Source organism: Triticum dicoccoides, chromosome 1B (genome assembly GCF_002162155.2).
Source record: "Triticum dicoccoides isolate Atlit2015 ecotype Zavitan chromosome 1B, WEW_v2.0, whole genome shotgun sequence".
Classification (NCBI taxonomy): Eukaryota; Viridiplantae; Streptophyta; class Magnoliopsida; order Poales; family Poaceae; genus Triticum; species Triticum dicoccoides.
This window is the reverse complement of record NC_041381.1, coordinates 429,234,629-429,256,719: the sequence shown is the minus strand read 5'-3', so window position 1 is coordinate 429,256,719 and position 22,091 is coordinate 429,234,629. Positions and strand designations below refer to the sequence as shown.

At 45.1% G+C, this 22,091-nt stretch overlaps 1 protein-coding gene across 1 annotated transcript; it reads left to right on the top strand.

Moving 5' to 3' along the window:
* The first annotated feature begins 16,382 nt into the window (after positions 1 to 16,382).
* LOC119339297 (uncharacterized protein At5g43822-like) lies at positions 16,383 to 19,262 on the top strand. The gene is made up of 7 exons (XM_037611411.1): positions 16,383 to 16,749; positions 17,101 to 17,371; positions 17,631 to 17,749; positions 17,860 to 18,036; positions 18,370 to 18,417; positions 18,602 to 18,666; positions 18,758 to 19,262. The coding sequence occupies exons 2-7, from the start codon at positions 17,240 to 17,242 to the stop codon at positions 18,799 to 18,801; spliced, it is 585 nt and encodes a 194-aa protein (XP_037467308.1). The 5' UTR covers positions 16,383 to 16,749; positions 17,101 to 17,239; the 3' UTR covers positions 18,802 to 19,262.
* The last annotated feature ends 2,829 nt before the right edge of the window (positions 19,263 to 22,091 follow it).

Sequence of the window (22,091 nt, the reverse complement as noted above, 5' to 3'; positions counted from 1 at the left end):
CTCAGGATTCCCGAGGGCCATTGTGAGCTCGTCCTTCTCCCTGTCTGGAACGAACGTCCCTTGCTGCGCTGCATGGATATACTGCCGAAGCCTTGTGACTGGTGTCTTCAGTTGCTCGTCCGTCCAACGACACTTCCCTGATATAGGGTCCAAGGTTCCGCCAGCCCCGAAGAACCAAGTCCGGCAATGGTCTGGCCATCTCATTGTCTCCGGTTCGATCCCTTTATCAAGAAGATCATTCTCAGCCTTGGACCACTTAGGCCGGGCTTGCAGGTAGCCACCTGACCCCGTGCGATGGTGAAACTTCTTCTTCGCAACATTTAGCTTGTTTGTCGCCGACATCTTCTTACTCTTTTCTGATGTTGTGTAAGCCACAAATGCGGGCCAGTGATCTCTGATCTTCTCATATTTGCCGATGAATTCTGGTGTCTCTTCTTTGTCGACAAACTTTTTCAGCTCTTTCCTCCACCTCCTGAATAGGCCTGCCATCTTCTTAAGAGCACAAGGCTTTATTAATTGCTCTTTAACTGGCTTCTCCAGATCCTCCTCTGGCGATAGGGTGAAATTTGCCTTCAGCTCAGTCTAAAGATCATCTTTCTGCATATCATTGACATAAGACACCTGAGGGTCTTCCTCCTTAGGCTTATACCATTGGTGGATGCTGATCGAGATCTTGTCCCTAACAAGAATCCCGCACTGAGCAACAAATGTGTTCTTTGTCCGGATGGGTTCAATCGGTTCGCCGTCGCGCGCGATTGCTGTGATCTCAAACCTTTCATCCGAGCTCAACTTTTTCTTCGGGCCTCGTCTCCTTACCGAAGTTGTGCTTGATCCGGAGGGCTAGAAAAAGGAAGAAAATGAGAGTTAATTAATATGTGTACATATACCAAAACAATGAATGCATTAATTAACTAGTCAGCACGGGCTTAACTAATATATATATATATATACCTGGCCGGACTCGGTTCGGTCACCGGAGCAGTCAGCACGGTCTCCTTCTTGTACCTCCATTGGGTCATCACCGGAGCCATCATGAACATAGCCCTCTTCTTGTACCGGCATTAATGGGCTGGAGCCATCATGAACATAGCCCTCTTCTTTACCCAGTCCTTCCTGACCAACGACATATATACACATACAAACACATATATACACATATATACACATATACACAAAAAAATGTATATATACACATATACACACAAAAAATGCAGGGCAGGGGCAGCGGCGCGGCGACCGCGTAGGGCAGGGGTGGCGGCGCGGCGGCCGCGCAGGGGCGCGGGAGCATGTGCTCACAGGGGGCGGCGGCGACGGCGAAGGCGAGCAGCCTGACGGCGTCGGTGGCGGCGGCGACGGCGAAGGCGAGCAGCCTGACGACGTCGATGGCGGCGGCGACGACAAGGTGGAGTAGGGGCGTCGGGCGGCGACGGCGATGAGGAGGAGCAGGGGGCATCGGGGGAGAAGCAGGGGATTTGGTCGAAAACTGCTAAGTGTTGTATATATATCAAGAGCATTGGTCCCGGTTCGTGGCACCAACCGGGACTAATACACCCTTTAGTCCCGGTTGGTGCCACCAACCGGGACCAAAGGCCTCTTTTCAGCAGCCCAAAGGGCAGGAAGCGGCGGCCTTTGGTCTCGGTTGGTGCCGCGAACCGGGACTAAAGGGTGGGCATTGGTACTGGTTGGTGCCATGAACCGGGACCAATGCACCCCTTTAGTCCTGGTTGGTGCCGCCAACCGGGACCAAAGGTCCCTGCGCTGCCCGCGTCGCGGCCAAAATTTAGTCTCACCTCGCTAGTTGAGAGGGGCTCGGAGTGGTTTATAAGCCCTGCTGCGGCTACCCTCTCGAGCACCTCTCAAATGCAGGCTTACGGGCCTAATCTCACACTATGCTGTTGCGGGCCTATTGGACCTACTGCGGGCCTGAATCCTGGCCCAGGTTGGGTTTCTAGTCGTATTCAGGCCGTGGTGGCCCAATAGGTGGCAATTTTTTTTATTTTTTCCTCAGTTTTTTTGTTTTGTTTTTTGCATTATTTATTTTCTTTTGTTTTTTGCTTTAATTTTTAATTTTTTTTGCTTTTAGGTCAGAAAAATTATAAACTTTCTATTAGTGCCATTAGTTTTAGAAAAATTATTTTGTTTTTTTGTTTTCTTTGTTGCTTTATTTATTTTATTTTGTTTCTACTTACAACAAAATACTTATTGTTGCTATTTTTATTTATTTTAAAGTTTATGTTTAATTATTTTTCTTTTAAGTCACAAAAATTATAAACTTTCTGTTAGTGCCATTAGTTTTCAAATTTGAATAGTTAAAATTTGAATTCTTTGAAATTTGTGTGAATCACAAGTTTGTGATTAACTTTACTAAAAATGAACATAGATGCGCCTATAGAGAAAAAAGATCCAGACGAACCGGGACCAATGGCCCACGTGGTTGCCCTCTTGAGAGTGTTCTTGGTGAGAACATAGTTGACAAGGAGCGAACCGAGATTAATGGTATTACGAGGGCCGAACCATAAGACATTAAAGCATTTCAAATGAACTCTGAAAAAGTTGAAAGTTGGCATGGTATCATAATTTCACGCACATAGCATGTGCATGTACAAAACGGACAATGGTATCATACTCGTCTGTTACAAAGTTGGCATGGTATCATCATAATAGTTGCGGGAGAAAGTATTCACTTTTTCTTTGCTTGTGTCATTTGCTTATTGCGCCGTAACCATGGATAATCTTCATCGTTTATCAGGATGTTGGGGTCAGCCTTGACTTTGAAGGGAGGAATTTCATGAAACTTTTCATAATCTTCAGACATGTCTGTCTTGCCCTCCACTCCCACGATGTCCCTTTTTCCTGAAAGAACTATGTGGCGCTTTGGCTCATCGTATGATGTATTCGCTTTCTTATCTTTTCTTTTTCTCGGTCTAGTAGACATGTCCTTCACATAGATAACATGTGCCACATCATTGGCTAGGACGAACGGTTCGTCAGTGTATCCAAGATTTTTCAGATCCACTATTGTCATTCCGTACTGTGGGTCTACCTGTACCCCGCCTCCTGACAGATTGACCCATTTGCACTTAAATAAAGGAACCTTAAAATCATGTCCATAGTCAAGTTCCCATATGTCCACTATGTAACCACAATACGTGTGCTTTCCCCTCTCGGTTGTTGCATCAAAGCGGACACCGCTGTTTTGGTTGGTGCTCTTTTTATCTTGGTCAATCGTGTAAAATGTATTCTCATTTATCTCGTATTCTTTTCAAATCGTAACAGTCGAAGATGGTCCCCTGGACAACAAGTACAGCTCATCACAAACAGTGTTGTCACCTCTGAGACGTGTTTCCAACCAACTGCTGAAAGTCCTGATGTGTTCACATGTAATCTAGTCGTCGCACTACTCCGGGTGTTTGGAGCGCAAACTGTTCTTGTGTTCATCGACATACGGGGTCACCAAGGTAGAGTTCTGTAGAACTGTGTACCGTGCTTGAGACCAAGAATATCCGTCCCTGCATATTATTGAGTCCCTTCCAAGCGTGCCTTTTCCAGTCAGTCTCCCCTCATACCGCGATTTAGGGAGACCTATCTTCTTAAGGCCAGGAATGAATTCAACACAAAACCCGATGACATCCTCTGTTTGATGGCCCATGGAGATGCTTTCTTCTGGCCTAGCGCGGTTACGGACATATTTATTTAGGACTCCCATGAACCTCTCAAAGGGGTACATATTGTGTAGAAATACGGGGCCCGGAATGACAATCTCGTCGACTAGATGAACTAGGACGTGCGTCATGATATTGAAGAAGGATGGTGGGAACACCAGCTCGAAACTGACAAGACATTGCACCACATCATTCCTTAGCCTTGGTATGATTTCTGGATCAATCACCTTCCGAGAGATTGCATTGAGGAATGCACATAGTTTCACAATGGCTAATCGGACGTTTTTCGGTAGAAGCCCCCTCAATGCAACCGGAAGCAGTTGCGTCATAATCACGTGGCAGTCATGAGACTTTAGGTTCTGAAACTTTTTCTCTGGCATATTTATTATTCCCTTTATATTCGACGAGAAGCCAGTCGGGACCTTCATACTAAGCAGGCATTCAAAGAAGATTTCCTTCTCTTCTTTGGTAAGAGCATAGCTGGCAGGACCTTCATACTGCTTTGGAGGCATGCCGTCTTTTTCGTGCAAACGTTGCAGGTCCTCCCGTGCCTCAACTGTATCTTTTGTCTTTCCATACACGCCCAAGAAGCCTAGCAGGTTCACCAAAGGTTCTTCGTCACGTGCATCCGCGCTTAAAGCAAACCATACGTTCCTTGGGTCACGTGCAAACTCAGCCCAATACTTTCTCTCGATTTTTCTCCACTGCGACCCATCAGCGGGTGCTCTCAACTTCCCGTCTTTCTTATGGTCCTCACTGTGCCATCACATCAACTTGGCATGCTCTTCGTTTTTGAACAGACGTTTTAACCATGGTATTATAGGAGCATACCACATCACCTTCACAGGAACCCTCTTCCTGGGGGGGTCACCGTCAACATCACTAGGGTCATCTCGTTTGATCTTATACCGTAATGCACCGCATACCGGCCATTTCATATCCTTGTACGCACCGCGGTAGAGGATGCAGTCATTAGGGCATGCATGTATCTTCTGCACCTCCAATCCTAGAGGGCATACAACCTTCTTTGCTGCGTATGTACTGTCGGGCAATTCGTTATCCTTTGGAAGCTTCTTCTTTAATATTTTCAGTAGCTTCTCAAATCCTTTGTCTGGCACAGCATTCTCTGCCTTCCACTGCAACAATTCCAGTACGGTACCGAGCTTTGTGTTGCCATCTTTGCAATTGGGGTACAACCCTTTTTTATGATCCTCTAACATGCGATCGAACTTCAGCTTATCCTTTTGACTTTCGCATTGCGTCCTTGCATCGACAATGACCCGGCGGAGATCATCATCATAGCGCACATCGTCTGGTTCCTCTTGATCTTCAGCAGCTTCGCCCGTTGTAGCATCATCGTGCACATCGTCTGGTTCCTCTTGATGTTCAGTAGCATCACCGTATTCAGGGGGCACATATTTGTAATCGTACTCTTCTTCTTCACCGTCTTCCATCATAACCCCTATTTCTCCGTGCCTCGTCCAAACATTATAGTGTGGCATGAAATCCTTGTAAAGCAGGTGGATGTGAAGGATTTTCCGGTCAGAGTAAGACTTCGTATTCCCACATATAGGGCATGGACAACACATAAAACCATTCTGCTTGTTTGCCTCAGCTACTTCGAGAAAATCATGCACGCCCTTAATGTACTCAGAGGTGCGTCTGTCACCGTACATCCATTGTCGGTTCATCTGCGTGCATTATATATAATTAAGTGTGTCAAAAATAATTACAGAACATCATGAATAGATAATTAAGTGACCAAATTAATAGAAGTTCATCATCACATTAAAACCAAAGTACATACATAGTTCTCATCTAACAACATAAAGCTCTGCAGAGCATCTAAATTAATTAAACCATACATTGAAACTATGTAAAACATTTCAATGCGAAAACAAATGCGATCATAATCGCAACCAAGGTAACAACTGATCCAACGGCATAATGATACCAAGCCTCGGTATGAATGGCATATTTTCTAATCTTTCTAGTCTTCAAGCGCATTGCATCCATCTTGATCTTGTGATCATCGACGACATCCGCAACATGCAACTCCAATATCATCTTCTCCTCCTCAATTTTTCTTATTTTTTCCTTCAAGAAATTGTTTTCTTCTTCAACTAAATTTAACCTCTCGACAATAGGGTCGGTTGGAATTTCTGGTTCAACAACCTCCTAGATAAATAAAATCTATGTCACATTGATCAGCATAATTGTCATAAACAATAAATGAACCAAATAGTTATGAAAAGATAATATATACCACATCCGAATCATAGACAGGACGAGGGCGGATACCAAAACCATCGCACTATATAAGATGCAATAATAAAAGTAACAAAATAATACAAGTATCTATCTAAACATACAAGTAAGAATATTTTTCCTTTCAGAAAGAAGATAAGAACAAGAGGCTCACCACGATGGTGCCGGCGATGAGACCGGCGCGGGTGATCGACGGCGGTGAAGACGGGTACGGGGCGTGACGGACCGCTAAAACTAGACAAATATTGAGAAAAATGGAGCTTGGAGGTCGAGCTTGGAGAGGAGAAAGCTTAAGTAGTGTGGCTCGGGCATTCCATCGAACACCTTGTGTGCATAGGAGGTGAGCTAGAGCACCACCAAGCCCTCTCCCCCTCGGCGGCCAGAAAAAACAGAGGAGTGTGCTCTGCTCTTACATGAGGGGGTATATATAGGCACCTCATTGGTCCCGGTTGGTAGCATAAACCGGGACTAAAGAGCAGCCTTTGGTCCCGGTTCAAGCCACCAACCGAGACCAATGGTGGTGGGCCAGAAGCGAGGCCCATTGGTCCCGGTTCGTCCCACCAACCGGGACCAAAAGGTCCAGACGAACCAGGACCAATGGCCCACGTGCCCCGGCCGGCCCCCGGGGCTCATGAACCGGGTCCAATGCCACCATTGGTCCCGGTTCTGGACTGAACCGGGACTAATGGGCTGACCCGACCTAGACCAATGCCCCCTTTTCTACTAGTGCCCTCCGAAGCCTAGTGGTCGTTCCTCAACCTTGTGGCCTAGCCGGCCGGAGCCCAGCCCACCTCTCCTTCCCGCCCACCCGGCAATCGGCTCCAGCCGTGCGCCGGAGCCCCCTGCGTGCGCCCCGGCCCTATGGCCATCGCGTCTGCGCCCCTGACGGTTTGACCCGGCTGCCTGGCGCCCCTGCCTCCGGCGGTTCGGTCCTCTGCCCCCCTCCAAAGCCGACGGCCGCCGCCGCCGCTAACTCAGTCACCAGCAGGTCTCGCAGCAAGTGAGCAACCAAAATACCCCAATTTCTTGTATAGGGTTAGCTTTTTTGCACTGTGCTATCCAGTACATGAACACATACACAATTTTGCACATTGTTTCTATCTCAATTAGCTCTATTGATAGAAAATAATTTTTATTACCGAAATTTGGTGTGTTTGTAAGACCATATTGAGCTATTTTTACATGATATTGATAATTAGTTAGAACTTAGAACGTTCACATGTCATATTGGTTATAAAAAAAGGGCGGGCCACCCCGTTGTCAAATTCCAGCTCCGCCACTATCCCGCGTGCCGACAAATTAGCTCTATTCAAGGGAGCATCACGATGCCACGCCGAGCCGTCAATGGCGAACTCGAGGACGGCGAAACGGATGCTGCCGGCGGGAGTCAATGAAAGCACCTTCTGCACCATGATGTCGATAGCCCCATGGTGGGCACCAACTGTCGTGGATATAAATTTGAAAATACTACGGGGTTGTGTATGTAGAGGCAATCGTATATGTCAAATAGTATATATGTGTGTATGTTGAAAGATTTATACAGGTTCAGGCCTTCTTCGTTGGAGGTAATACCCTACTCTTGATAGAAGCAAAGGTGTCCCGTCTTTCGATGAGATGATGGATTTCGCTTTGGTGGAAGTCGACTTTGATGATCCGACTACGAACGTGCGAGGACGTCGCGCCTTAGCAATCGCTAAACCAACTTCGAAAGGTTATTGACCACGCCGGAGCACGATCATCCTGACCACGAGGGTCTGTTTCCTGCGAGCAAACGAAGAACAAGCAAGAATCTGAGATTGCAATCTGGATATTGCGAATATAAGATGAAAGCTTTATTGATCAAGGTGGGGTTCTGTGACGCCTTTGTCTGGTCGTTGAACACAAACGAAGTACGCGAAGTTGGAGCTATGGTGAACTTTAATCTAAACAAAACCCAAAGTCTGAACGGTGCCCTAAGGGCTGTATATATGGAGGAAGAGGGGGGGAATTTAGTGGCCCTTGGTGGAGGGGTCCGAAATCAACCCTATCTCTGGTTTCCCCACACATACGGACTCTAAAAATAGCCTATATTTATGTATTTCGAAATTACAAGGGCCTGGCCCGATAATAAGGTGACGCAACACCTAGAATAGCCTCGGGACGAAATTTATGAAGTGGCATCTTGTATATTTCGTCCAAGGCTTCATGCACCCATTATGGTGGCTTCAAAGTCCTGAAATCATCACTTGTAACTCCGTTCTTGTTCCCCTTGCGCATGGCATCATCTCCATGCTTGTTCTTGCTCCAATGTTCATCCTTCTCCAAGCTAGGCCCTTCATTTGTAAGCAAAACAAATGTATCCAATTTAGGCAGCATCATATTCTCATGAACATTAGAATCATTACCAAGAAACGAAAGTACCTGATAATTTAATTGGCATGCGCGAGCTCTAGTAATTGGTCCTGTATATGTAGCAGTAGGGGTTGTGGGTGTAACAATGGTATTGATGTCCTCATCATCCTCCCCTTCTTGAAATGAAGTCGTCCTCGACGGAAGCTCATCTTCCTCACCCAAATAAGGCTTCAAATCTGCAATGTTAAAAGTGGGACTAACCCCAAAATCTGCAGGCAGCTCAAGTTTATATGCATTATCATTTATTTTCTCTAACACCTTAAAGGGACCATCAGCACGTGGCATTAGCTTTGATTTGCGCAAATCAGGAAATCTATCCTTACGCAAATGTAACCAAACAAGATCTCCAGGTGCAAACACAACATGTTTTCTACCCTTATCTCCAGCAAGTTTATATTTAGCATTCATACGCTCAATATTTTCCTTAGTTAACTCATGCATCTTTAAAATCAATTCAGCATGTTGTTTAGCATCAAAATTAACCTTCTCCGAAGATGGAAGAGGCAACAAATCAATAGGTGCACAAGGTAGGAAACCATACACAACTTCAAAAGGGCACATCTTAGTAGTAGAATGCAATGAACGATTATAAGCAAATTCAATATGAGGCAAGCATTCCTCCCACATTTTCTTATTACTCTTCAAAACAGCCCTAAGCATAGTAGACAATGTTCTATTGACTACTTCAGTTTGTCCATCAGTTTGGGGGTGACAAGTAGTACTAAAAAGCAGTTTAGTCCCCAACTTAGCCCATAAACATCTCCAAAAGTGGCTAAGAAATTTAGTATCACGATCTGAAACAATAGTATTTGGCACACCATGCAAGCGAATAATTTCACGAAAGAACAAATCAGCAACATTAACAGCATCATCGCTTTTATGACATGGTATAAAGTGTACCATTTTCGAGAATCTATCCACGACAACAAATATGCTATCCCTCCCCTTCTTTGTTCGAGGTAAATCTAAAACAAAGTCCATAGATATATCCTCCCAAGGAACACTAGGTACAGGCAAAGGCATATATAAACCATGAGGATTGAGTCGTGACTTAGCTTTTTGACATGTAGTGCATCGAGCAATAAAACGCTCAACATCCCGTCTCATTTTTGGCCAAAAGAAATGTGTAGCAAGTACGTCCTCCGTCTTTTTCACGCCAAAGTGTCCCATTAATCCTCCTCCATGCGCCTCCTGCAACAACAAAAGACGAACTGAGCTAGCTAGAATGCATAGCTTATTAGCATGAAACACAAATCCATCGTTAACGACAAACTTGTTCCACATTCTTCCTTCTTTACAATTCTGCATTACATCTTTAAAATCAGCATCATGCACATGTTGATCTTTGATGGTCTCCAAACCAAATATTTTGAAGTCAAGTTGTGAAAGCATAGTATAGCGACGAGACAATGCATCAGCAATAACATTTTCTTTTCCCTTCTTGTGTTTAATGACATAAGGGAAAGTCTCAATGAATTCAACCCATTTAGCATGTCTACGATTCAGTTTAGCTTGACTTTTAATATGTTTCAAAGATTCATGATCAGAATGTATAACAAATTCTTTGGGCCATAAATAATGTTGCCATGTTTCTAAAGTCCGAACAAGAGCATATAATTCTTTATCATAAGTAGAATAATTCAGACTAGGCCCACTCAATTTTTCAGAAAAGTATGCAACAGGTTTTCCATCTTGTAATAACACACCTCCTAATCCAATTCCACTAGCATCACATTCAAGCTCAAAAGTCTTATTAAAATCAGGAAGTTGGAGTAAAGGAGCATGTGTCAACTTATCTTTCAATACCGTGAAGGCTTCTTCCTGTGCGGTACCCAAAGAAAAGACACATCTTTCTTTGTAAGCTCATTGAGAGGTGCAGCAATGGTGCTGAAATCTCTCACAAAACGCCTATAGAATCCAGCGAGGCCAAGAAAACTCCTCACTTGTGTGACCGTTTTGGGCTGCGGCCAACTCTCAATAGCTTCAATCTTGGCTTTATCAACTTCAGTTCCCTGTGGAGTAACAACATAGCCAAGAAAAGATACTCGGTCGGTGCAAAAGGTGCACTTCCCAAGGTTACCAAACAAACGTGCATCACGTAGAGCAATAAAAATAGCACGTAAATGTTCCAAATGTTCTTCCAAAGATCTGCTATAAATCAATATGTCATCAAAGTAAACTACCACAAATCGTCCAATGAAAGCACGTAAAACTTCGTTCATTAATCTCATGAAAGTACTAGGTGCATTAGTTAACCCAAAAGGCATGACTAACCACTCATATAATCCAAACTTAGTTTTAAATGCTGTTTTCCATTCATCTCCCAATTTCATACGAATTTGATGGTATCCACTATGCAAATCAACTTTGGAGAATATTGTAGAGCCACTCAATTCATCAAGCATATCATCTAGCCTAGGAATAGGATGACGATAACGAATAGTAATATTATTAATGCCTCTACAATCAACACACATAAGTGATGTACCATCCTTTTTCGGCACTAGAATAATAGGAACAGCACAAGGACTAAGGGATTCACGTATATAACCTTTGTCGAGAAGCTCTTGTACTTGACGCATAATCTCCTTCGTCTCCTCTGGATTGGTACGGTATGGTGCACGGTTTGGCAGTGAAGCACCGGGAATTAAGTCAATCTGATGCTCAATCCCTCGAATAGGCGGTAATCCCGGTGGCACGTCTTGTGGAAAGACGTCAGCGAACTCCTGCAAAATGTTAGTGACAGCAGGAGGCAAAGAGGAAGGCACGTCCTCGAATGAAAATAATGCCTCTTTGCACACAAAAGCATAGCAAACAGATTTGCTGAAATCTAGCTCATCAATATCAGATTTGGTGGCAAATAAACATGCACTTTTCAATTTAATTTCAGAAGCAACACTAGATGGTTTATTATTAGGCTTCATTTGTTGCTCAAATTCTTTTGCCACAATCTGATTTTCACTCTTATTCTTCTTCTGTTTTGCTTTATTAGCTCTATTAATATCATCTTTCAAAATGGAATCAAGAGTCATAGGAAGCAAAGTAATATTTTTATCCTTATGAACAAGAGTATAGTGATTGTTTCTACCATGGTGTACAGAATTTTTATTAAATTGCCATGGTCTACCAAGTAATAAGGAACATGCTTGCATAGGTACCACATCACAATCAACATAATCAGCATATGTAGAGATACTAAAATGCACACGAACAGTACGTGTTACCTTAACCTTGCCGCTGTTGTTGAACCATTGGATGTAGTAAGGATGTGGATGTGATCTTGTGGTGAGAGAAAGCTTCTCCACCATCTCCATGCTAGCCAAGTTGTTGCAGCTCCCTCCGTCTATTATGACACGCACAGAACGTTCCTTCACAACTCCCTTGGTATGGAACAAATTGTTCCTTTGATTTTGCTCAGCTTGTGTGACCTGCACACTCAAAACACATTGAGCAACTAAACATTCATACCTGTCAGCGTCTTCAGGAGCCATGTATTGCGTCTCATGATCAGAATCATCTCCACCATGTTCTTCACGTGTAATAAGAGCCAAAGTCTCCTCATCATAGTCACTAGCGGACTCATATCCACCACCCTCGGTAGCAATCATCACACGCGGAGATTTGCATTCTCTCGCATAATGACCTCCTCCCTTACAACGACGACAAATAATATCACTTGTGTGCCCTGTTTATGCCATGGAAGAAGAAGAACTCTGTGCAGGCCCGGCAGGTGCGCTCTTGGCAGATAATGGTGGTTGTGCCTGTTTTCTTGTATCACGGCTGGAGGAGGCACCTGATTGAGGTGCTGGTGCGGTTGAAGTAGAAGATGCATGCGGTGTCCATGATGAAGGTCGGCCTGCAGAAAAGTTAGTTCGCGCCAATGCTTGTCGATCCTGCACTTCACGTTCAGCTTTACAAGCAAGATGGAATAAACGAGTGATATTAGTATACTCCTTATAGTCTAGAATGGTCTGAATCTCTCTATTTAATCCACCCAGAAAACGTGCAAGCATAGCTTCATTCTCCTTAATAATACCACATCGAATCATGCCAGTTTGTAATTTCTGATAATATTCTTCTACAGAATTTTTCCCTTGTCTTAAACGCTGCAATTTTTGAAGCAATTCACGTTGATAATATGGTGGAACCCAACGCGTACGCATAGCAGTTTTCAAAGCAGCCCAAGTAGTTGGAATAGGATATAATCTACAATGTTCAGACCACCAGACACATGCAAAACTAGTGAAAGCACAAACAGCAGCAGCAACCCGTCTCTCCTCGGGATGTTGTAAACATGTAAAACGTTGTTCAGTTTCTAACTCCCAAGTAAGATATATATCAGGAACATATCTACCCTCAAATGGTGGAATATTCAATTTCAGTTTAGGAATATGGACATCATCTCGTACCTAAGGTGGTGGTGCAGGCCTACCATTACGAATATATACCTGAGGTCGACCTGCTGGTGGTGGTGCTGGTGGCTGCACGTAGTTCGGATTTTGATCAACCTCATCCTCATAATCGCCCGCATACTCATCATCCTCCTGGGTACCAGCAGCAGCAGTAGCACGAGCCAAAGAAGCATCAACAACAGGAACAGCAACACCAGAAGTTTGGCCATCCTCAATAGGAACACGCTTCGCTCGTCCATACTGATTCGGAAAGAGGCGTTGTTGTTGTTGTTGTTGTTGTTGTTGTTGTTGCAGAGGTGCGATAGGTGCAGCCGACGGTGGTGATGGAAAACGCGCGAGCAATTCATTAAACTTGCTATCAAGCTTCGTTTCGAACGTCTTCTCAATGCCATCTACCTTCTCCATGGCCTCGTCAAATCTGTTTAGCACATCTTGCACCTGTCCACTCATCATTTGCTGAAATTTATCATGTAGCCGTTTGTTCGTCAGGTTCTCCCAATCAGTCTCATCGGCTTGTGATCCTACCATGGTTAGCAGCAAATAGAAACACACAAGAATATGATCCTACAGACTACTAAGAAGTGGTGGTGGTGTATCACAAACCCGTCAAGCAAATCTCAAATTCTTACCAGTTCTTACCCAGCAGCAGGTGGTGATCGGCAACCATTGTAGTCAAAACTCTCAAAGCTTGGATAGAGCGATTACCAGTGAGAGTCAAACGCGCGACGTAGATGTATGTGGAGCTGGGAAGGCTTATAATATGGTAGCAAAAAAGGATCAGCAATAATCAATTCAGAGATGCAAAGTTGAATAAACGCTCAACGACGGTACTGTGCTGGTCCTAGGCTAGACTGTACTAGAGACGCGAGTCTAGAACACTAACAAAATCACGGCGCTGCACGTAAACAAGGGAAAAGCACACTCTGTTTTTTTTTCCGCTCTTCTTTTTTTTTGCGCTGCTTTTTTTTTGCGGAAAAACACTATAATGGCGAGTGTCTCAAAACTCTTCCCAGGTCAAACTGACAGGATGGGCACGAAATTTTTTTTGACCAATTTTTTTTTCGACTGCCCGGACCCAAAAACTGGAAACGGGTCAAAAAAAAACTTTCTATAACGGCGACTGTCTCAATACGCTTAGAAACACCTAAAAATAGGATAGCCAGAATTTTTTTCGACAAGTGCGTTTTCGAAAAATTTTGGGCCTAAACGGAGGGTGGTTTCCGGACTCTTTTTTTTCGAAACCTACTCCGGCAAGGAAACACGAATCGGAATCTAGATGGATCTCGAAAACAAACCTAATATGACAAGAACTCGGATTGGTGGTGGATATATGGTGGTAGATGGCAGCGGTGGTGGTATATGACAACGGTAGTGGTATATGGATACGGATTTGAAGCGGTGGTGGTAGATGGCAGGGGCGATGATGATGGTGCGGCGGCGGCGTGACAACTTATGACCAGAACTCAAAACTCTAAAAGACTAGACTCTAAGACCAGCAACTAGACACGACGATGCAACCGCAAATTCAACAAAGCAAAACCCTAAAAAGATTATGCAATGGCTCAGACTGGTTCGGATATGATGAACTAACCCTAATTTTTTTTGTGGCTTTTTCGAGGACTATAGGTATGAAGAAAAGACTCGATCTAAACTACGAAAAACTGTAAAATCTCACCGAGCAACCTGGAGCTCTGATACCACTTGATAGAAGCAAAGGTGTCCCGTCTTTCGATGAGATGATGGATTTCGCTTTGGTGGAAGTCGACTTTGACGATCCGACTACGAACGTGCGAGGACGTCGCGCCTTAGCAATCGCTAAACCAACTCCGAGAGGTTATTGACCACGCCGGAGCACGATCATCCTGACCACGAGGGTCTGTTTCCTGCGAGCAAACGAAGAACAAGCAAGAATCTGAGATTGCAATCTGGATATTGCGAATATAAGATGAAAGCTTTATTGATCAAGGTGGGGTTCTGTGACGCCTTTGTCTGGTCGTTGAACACAAACGAAGTACGCGAAGTTGCAGCTATGGCGAACTTTAATCTAAACAAAACCCAAAATCTAAACGGTGCCCTAAGGGCTGTATATATGGAGGAAGAGGGGGGGAATTTCGTGGCCCTTGGTGGAGGGGTCCGAAATCAACCCTATCTCTGGTTTCCCCACACATACGGACTCTAAAAATAGCCTATACTTATGTATTTCGAAATTACAAGGGCCTGGCCCAATAATAAGGTGACGCAGTACCTAGAATAGCCTCGGGACGAAATTTATGAAGTGGCATCTTGTATATTTCGTCCAAGGCTTCATGCACCCATTATGGTGGCTTCAAAGTCCTGAAATCATCACTTGTAACTCCGTTCTTGTTCCCCTTGCGCATGGCATCATCTCCATGCTTGTTCTTGCTTCAATGTTCATCCTTCTCCAAGCTAGGCCCTTCATTGTAAGCAAAACAAATGTATCCAATTTAGGCAGCATCATATTCTCATGAACATTAGAATCATTACCAAGAAACGAAAGTACCTGATAATTTAATTGGCGTGCGCGAGCTCTAGTAATTGGTCCCGTATATGTAGCAGTAGGGGCTGTGGGTGTAACAATGGTATTGATGTCCTCATCAACTCTTGTGGTGCTCTTTCTCTTGGCATAGATTACAACATTGTTGAGTAACACGGTATTGAATGCATTGTGGGGGGTCACGGTATCCTAGGACACAACCAACCGTAGGTCATCCAACTATGTTTCTTGGTGACCGACTGTTGGATCTCATCCATTAGGGGGTTCGTAAACCAACTGTAGACACTTGGTTCCTTAGAAACTATCTCCCCTGGTATGGTATCTGACGCCATGAGCTAGTGTCGCAATGCGACTTGTGTATAGCCCTTGGCTCATTGTTGTCAGGACTATATTTCTTGGTGGGCTTAGGCCTTAGGCTAGGCCATATATGTGCTTGGGCGTACCCCTTAGATATAACCCGACCCATTTTGCCCTCGGTGGTTCTCAGGCGTACCTCCCCTATAGTTGACGATCAAATCTAGTTGACGCCCACATGTGTTAGCCGGGGGAGCCAACGACCGCTGGTGAGCAAGACAGGCCATCCCAGTTCGTTGTGCGCCGCTGCGTTCGTTGTCCGCTGGTTGTCGTTCTTTTCATCGTGGTTTTTGTTTGTTTTTTCTAGTTCTTTCAGGTTCTTTCTGTTTTTTGTTTGTTCTGATTTTTTCTTTTCCCCTTTTTATTTTTTAGTACACCGTGAACACGTTTTTAATGCACAGGGAACAATTCATTAATATACTATGATCATTTTTTTAGTACACCACTAATTTTTTGTAATATAACATACTTTAAATATTTCTTTTAATACACATCGAACATTTTTCTAATATATGGTGAACTTTTTTATTATATGGTGAACACATTTTTGTAAACTGGAAAAGTTTCAAGAATACTATTTTTTTTATTTTTTAACAGAATTTTAAATATTTAGCCTAAAAAGCCCTTTTTTGGAGAAAACCCGATTAAAAACCGAAAATAATAATAATAAAAACTCACGCCAGAGTGGGCCGTTCTCCTGTTTGGAGGCCAAACGTCCGAACTGGACCGGCCCACGACGTACGCGCCTGTTTTTTCCTTTTCATGCCCCGAGTCCTCCGATACAGCTAGGGCCGTTCCGCCGCCGCCGCCGTCTCCTCCGCTCTTCCCTTCGCCGCTGGCCTCCGCGCCCCACCTCCGCCTTCGAGTTCTCCCGCCTCGCCGCAGTGCCGAGCGCGTTCTTCCTCTGCCGCGCTGCCTCTTTCACCGGCCGCCGACCGACGGCAAGCCACTGCCTCCTGTACCGTCGAACCGCGTCGCGCCGTTGCTGCACGCGGAGGAGGAGGCCCCCATCTTACCGTCTGCACACCTCCCTTCGGAAACTAACCGCTGCACATCTCTCCGCTCCAGTGACTGGCGGCGTGCACCTCGGCAACTTCACCCGTTGACCGTCTTCTCCACCGTGCCGGACACTCAGCAATCAGGCAACGTAAGTCCCCAGCTCGTCTCATCCTCTGCCTCAAATCTTTGTTCAATTTATACTAGTTCTATATGTAGATCAAAGATCATACATGGATGCTTTTCTTGGAGATTCTAGCACTTCTACTGGTTCTGTATGTCGAATTGTAGATGATACATGGATGCTTGGTCTGTTGTTCATACATGGATGCTTTGTGTGTGTGCTGTCAATTATGGTTTCTGCCGAAAACCAAGCTGAATTCCTCGGTTAACTGAAATGTCGGTTTTCACTTTTTGACTGCCTAATTCAGTTACCACATAGCACTAACTGAATTTCAAAATAAACCGAATTGTACTAACCGAAATTTTGGTTTCTACCCAGGCCTAGCCGCCACATACCCTTTCCGTCCTCATCGGCCACCGCCGTTTCCTAAAGAAAGCAAGCGCTGCCGAAAAGTAGGTCCTAGCTGGGAGTTCAAGCACTGGGTCAGGAAGGGAAGCGAGGCGAGCTGTCAATCGGGATGGAGGCGATGGTGCGGAAGGTGCAGCAGAGGGTGAGGAAGGCACGGGAGGAGACGGAGCGTTGGGACGACCTCAACTCCCGCCTCCTCTCCCAGTTCTCCAACGCCACAACCATCATCACTCGCCTTCCGGTACATTTCATTCTCCTCAGATCCTCTTTGTGCTTATTTGCATTCTACTTTTATGCAGCGTCTCCGGTGATGCGCTGCGCATGATCAATTCACAGCTGTGATGGGGTTTGAGAAATCTAGTGATAGGTGGTTACAGTAGCTTCAGTTAATGAGCAGTACCAAATTTTAGGAATAGTGATCCCTGATATTGCTGCATTGTGATTTTGTGATTCTTTACTCTCCGGAGGAATTTTAAATTCTTACTCATCTCATGTGTTAGGTACTTGGAGATGCTAAAAACTATGGTGTCCTGCGGTGTGTACCCAACATCAGGGAGGATCTCTTGGGGAAGCAGATGGAGAGCCTGGAGCTCATCTTTGTTTTGATGAGGGAAACTTTGTAAGATGCTGTCACTTTTGTTTTAACCGCTTTTCGTTTGGTGTAACTCTAGAAGCTTGTGCGATGAAATTGTTTTGAGTTGGTGTTACAATGCTGCTGCATTTTCTCAGGGAGGAGTTCAGTGGCATTGCCAAAGGTTTGAGCAAAGTGTTGCGTGATACTAATCAGATGGTGAGGGGTGGATCGGCACTCAGTGCAAAACAGTTGCAGTTACAAGTGGGAATTTTGCCAACTATCGCAGACTGCTTGGATGGGCTACGAACGCTGTCAGATATGCACCAGGCTGAGTAAGAACCAAGTGAAATTCCTTCACCAAACCTGCTGAAGCTTGACCACATTCCCGATTTTTTTTATTTTTTTTCTATTTTTTTGCCAAATAACATGAATCTGGCTCACTTGACCACATTCCTTCTGGTTGAATAGAAGATTGTTGCACTATTGCTGATATGTGCATTTGCCATCTCGTATATGGCCAGTTCACCAATACTGTCTCTTAGCATTTTGTTTTCGCTTGTGTCATATGTAAAAATGCTATTTTTCTAACAATTCATTGATATACGTCTTACTCTTTTTATCATAGCAGAAGCTACTTCTTTACTGACAATGCATTGATATGCCAGGTATGCGCTAAAATCATCGATCATCTCTTTGTTGACATGGACAAGCAGGCAAGTTGGAGTTTATGGCCACTAAACTATCTTTTCATCTCCTTATATTAGTTTTATTCCCTGTAATTCTGTATCTCTGTTAGTTTACCAAGACTGATCTCCTTCCCATCCCTTAAAACTAGCAGCTATCCAAATCTCGATTCTTATCTTTCGTCATTGACTTTTGGTGCCCTTTCCTTTGCAGTTCAAGTGATATCGCTGCAATGCGCCAACTCTTGGTAGACCAACCGAACATACCAAAAGATGAAGGTAAGAAACGAAACAATAGTACTGAAAACATGTTTTTTTTTACTAATGGTTTGATCTAATGCTTTTCCACTCCATTTTCCTCATTTTGCAGTGCAATCTATTTTCGACATTATATTTGCAGATGAAATTTGTTAGGTTGGGTGTGTGTTGGTGTGTCCTACTATCTGGAGCCTTATTACCCAGACATGTTGAAGGCATTGTATTTTGATCTACTTTCTCATCTAGACAAAGCATGAAGGTGGCTGCAGGTTCAGGTTTCCCAATTGCTGACAAAGCGCAAGCTGGAATTATTTTACGGAACCATTTAGCTTGTGGCAATGTTCTGTCTCGTTGTATGGTCAAAGTCTTTATTTCTGGAATTTGGTATCAATCAAACTATTGATGTGCTGCAACTTAAAGTGGTCTGGTGAAAGCGCCTTGAGGAAATACTGTAGTTACTGGAAGTTTCCTGTGCGAAGCTGCTACTGTGCGGACTATTATGACCTAGCTTTGCTCGTTTGACCCTTTTGTTCTCGGTTTTATGTAACTATATCAGTCCTGGAGATTGCAAGTTATCAAACCTTTTTATTGAGAAATATTTCTTTCAAACTTGTAAATGCCAAATTACGGAATGTGAATGGACAAATTGTGCTGGGTTTCTCTTTCATAAAGTTCTTCCAAGAGAAGAAACCCTTGCCGCGGCCGGCCACCGTTTCAGAAAATGTTGTTCTGTGGTATACTGATAACTGGTCAACACTCAACTGGCAGCTTGGTGAAAGAGAAACTGCTCATAATTCAGATGGAACGCAAATCAACACTCGTCGTGTGTTCAAATTGTTTCCAAATTGCGGCCCTGTGTTTCGTAGAGTAGATGCTCGTCGTTCCTGGTCACATTTTTCTCTCGTCGCCTCGCGGGGGATGGTGGCGTGCGGAGTTCGGATCTGGATCGACCAGCGGGGTTCGGTTCATCGCGGCCGTCCAGATTTTGAATTGGACGGCCCACGTCGGCGGCAGAGCACATGTCAGCACGAGCGCCCTTCCCGTCGTGCGCTCGGCCCCCTCCCCTCCCCACCCAATGTCCATCCCCCGCCGATCGCCGCCGCCGACATCGCCGCCGTGCTCCGGCCTCCTCGGCGCCCTCCACCACAGCGTCTCGGCCGGCCACGCCTCCGCCGCCGTCTCCCTCCTGCCCACCCTCTCCCGAGCCGGCCTGCGCCCGCCCTTCCCGCTCCTCTCCTCGCTCGCCCGCCTCCTCCTGCTCCGCCGCGCCGCGCCGTCCTTCCCCGCCCTGGCAGGCCGCCTGCTGCTCTACATACGCCTCGCCGGCCTCAAGCATTTCGTCCCCTCCTCCACCCAGCTCGCCAACCACCTCCTTTCTCTGCATTTCCTCCTCGGCCGGCCGCGCGACGCCCGCCGCCTGTTCGCCAGAATGCCCCGCCACAGCGTGTACTCCTGCAATGCCATGTTAGCGGGGTACGCCCACCTCTCCCTCGCAGCTCCGGCGGCGGAGATCTTTGCGGCTATGCCGCATCACGACCTCACCTCCTATAACTCTGCTATGCTTGCGCTCGCGGGCGGTGGAGAAATGCGGGGAAGCTTGGTGCTGTACTCCGACCTCCAGCACACGTCTCCTTCCCTTGGCTACAGCGATCACACCTTCTCGGCGCTCCTGGTGGCGTGCGCTGGTCTCATGGACAGGGGCCTTGCTAGGCAGCTCCATGCCCATTTATCTCATCTTGGGTTCTTGTCTGATATTGACATCGCCAGTTCCCTTGTTGATGTGTACAGAAAATGTGGCTGCATTGCTGATGCACATAGGCTGTTCGACGAGATGCCTGTGAAAGACTTGCGCATGTGGACATCAATAGTTTGCGGCTACGCAGAGGATGGCCAGATGAGTCCTGCTCGTCAGATCTTTGATCAGATGCAAAAAAGGAGTATCATTTCATGGAATGCTCTCATGGAGGGATATGTTCGTCATGGACAGGCAGCAGAAGCATTGAGTATTTTTAAGCATTTGATCAAGGATGGTCTTCAACCAGATCAGTCCACCTTCAGTAGCGCTTTGTCTGCTTGTGCAGCTATTGGTTCAGTGACACATGGTAAGCAGATCCATGGGATGTTGCTACAAACTGGTTTTGATCCCAGTGTAATTGTTCTTAGCTCACTCATTGACATGTACTCGAAAGGTGGTTATCTGGCCGGTGCCAGGCAGGTTTTCAGTCTAGCATGTCAGGAGAGGAGGGATACTGTGCTGTGGAATGCAATGTTATCTGCTCTATGCCATCATGTCCATGGACAGGACGCGATAGGATTGTTTGTTCAGATGATTCGGGAGCGAGTGAAGCCTGATGCTAACACATTTTTGCTAGTTTTGACAGCTTGTTGCCATTGCGGCCTAGTTGATGAAGGCATGAATTTCTTGGAGTTGATGAGCAAGAGATACAGGATTGTTCCAGGAGAAGACCATTATGTTTGTGTGGTGGATTTGATCAGCCGTTCATCCCGTTCATGTGATGAAGTAGTTGAATGGATCAGAAGTTCACCATTCGGTTCTAGCAAACAAGCTTGGGAAACTTTGGTTGGGAAATGCGCGATAAATGGCAACGCAGAGTTGATGAGTAAAGCAGAGGAGCAGCTAGCCGAACTAGACAGTCCAAAATAAATGAGTGCTTGCTCTTCAAAGTTTGTTTTGCGAGGTTATCTCCCTTGACTCCCATGTTGAAGAAGGCTCAGGCAGACAAATTACTTTGTGATAAGAACTTTGGCATGGTGAAAGCTGTTTGTTCTTTGCACAGGAGACATTCTTTTGTGAACAGAGACTGGATAAGTGCATCCCTGAACAAGTGTGATGTAGCAGTGGCATCATAAAGAATCGGTGGTGAAGGGACCTGCAGACATGGGCGTTCTGCTGGGCCTGGTGTAATTGAAGGAAGAGGGAACGGATATTCTTGAGCAAATAATGCTGCGGCTTGGCATACCAAGTAAAGAGTGAAAAAGCGATTTCACAAATATTGTCAAGCAAACATCGCTTTGTCATGTCACATGCCAATGGACACAGGACACACCGAAACAGGAAGCTCAGCATTACTATTTTTCTGCGCTACATTCACTTGAAAGTTTGTAGGTACAAATAATTCATCATCCATATTGTATCTGCATCTGTGTCCAGTTTTAGAAAATGATGTACAGATACCTTGCATTACAGCAAGGAAATATGATTTTGCTCAGGTTAGCATGTAGTTGTGTCCACAGGATTACATGGCAGATGAAACAAATAAACATAGGCTATTGCAAATTTAGCAATATATTTCTGATGCTGGTGCATAAATCATGTATGTTGTTTGTGTACAAATATGTGTGACAAAGCTAATCCATAAACATGGATGTTGTTTTTCTTTTGCTTCTACAGGTGATTCATTCATTTCATATGCGTACCTAAGATA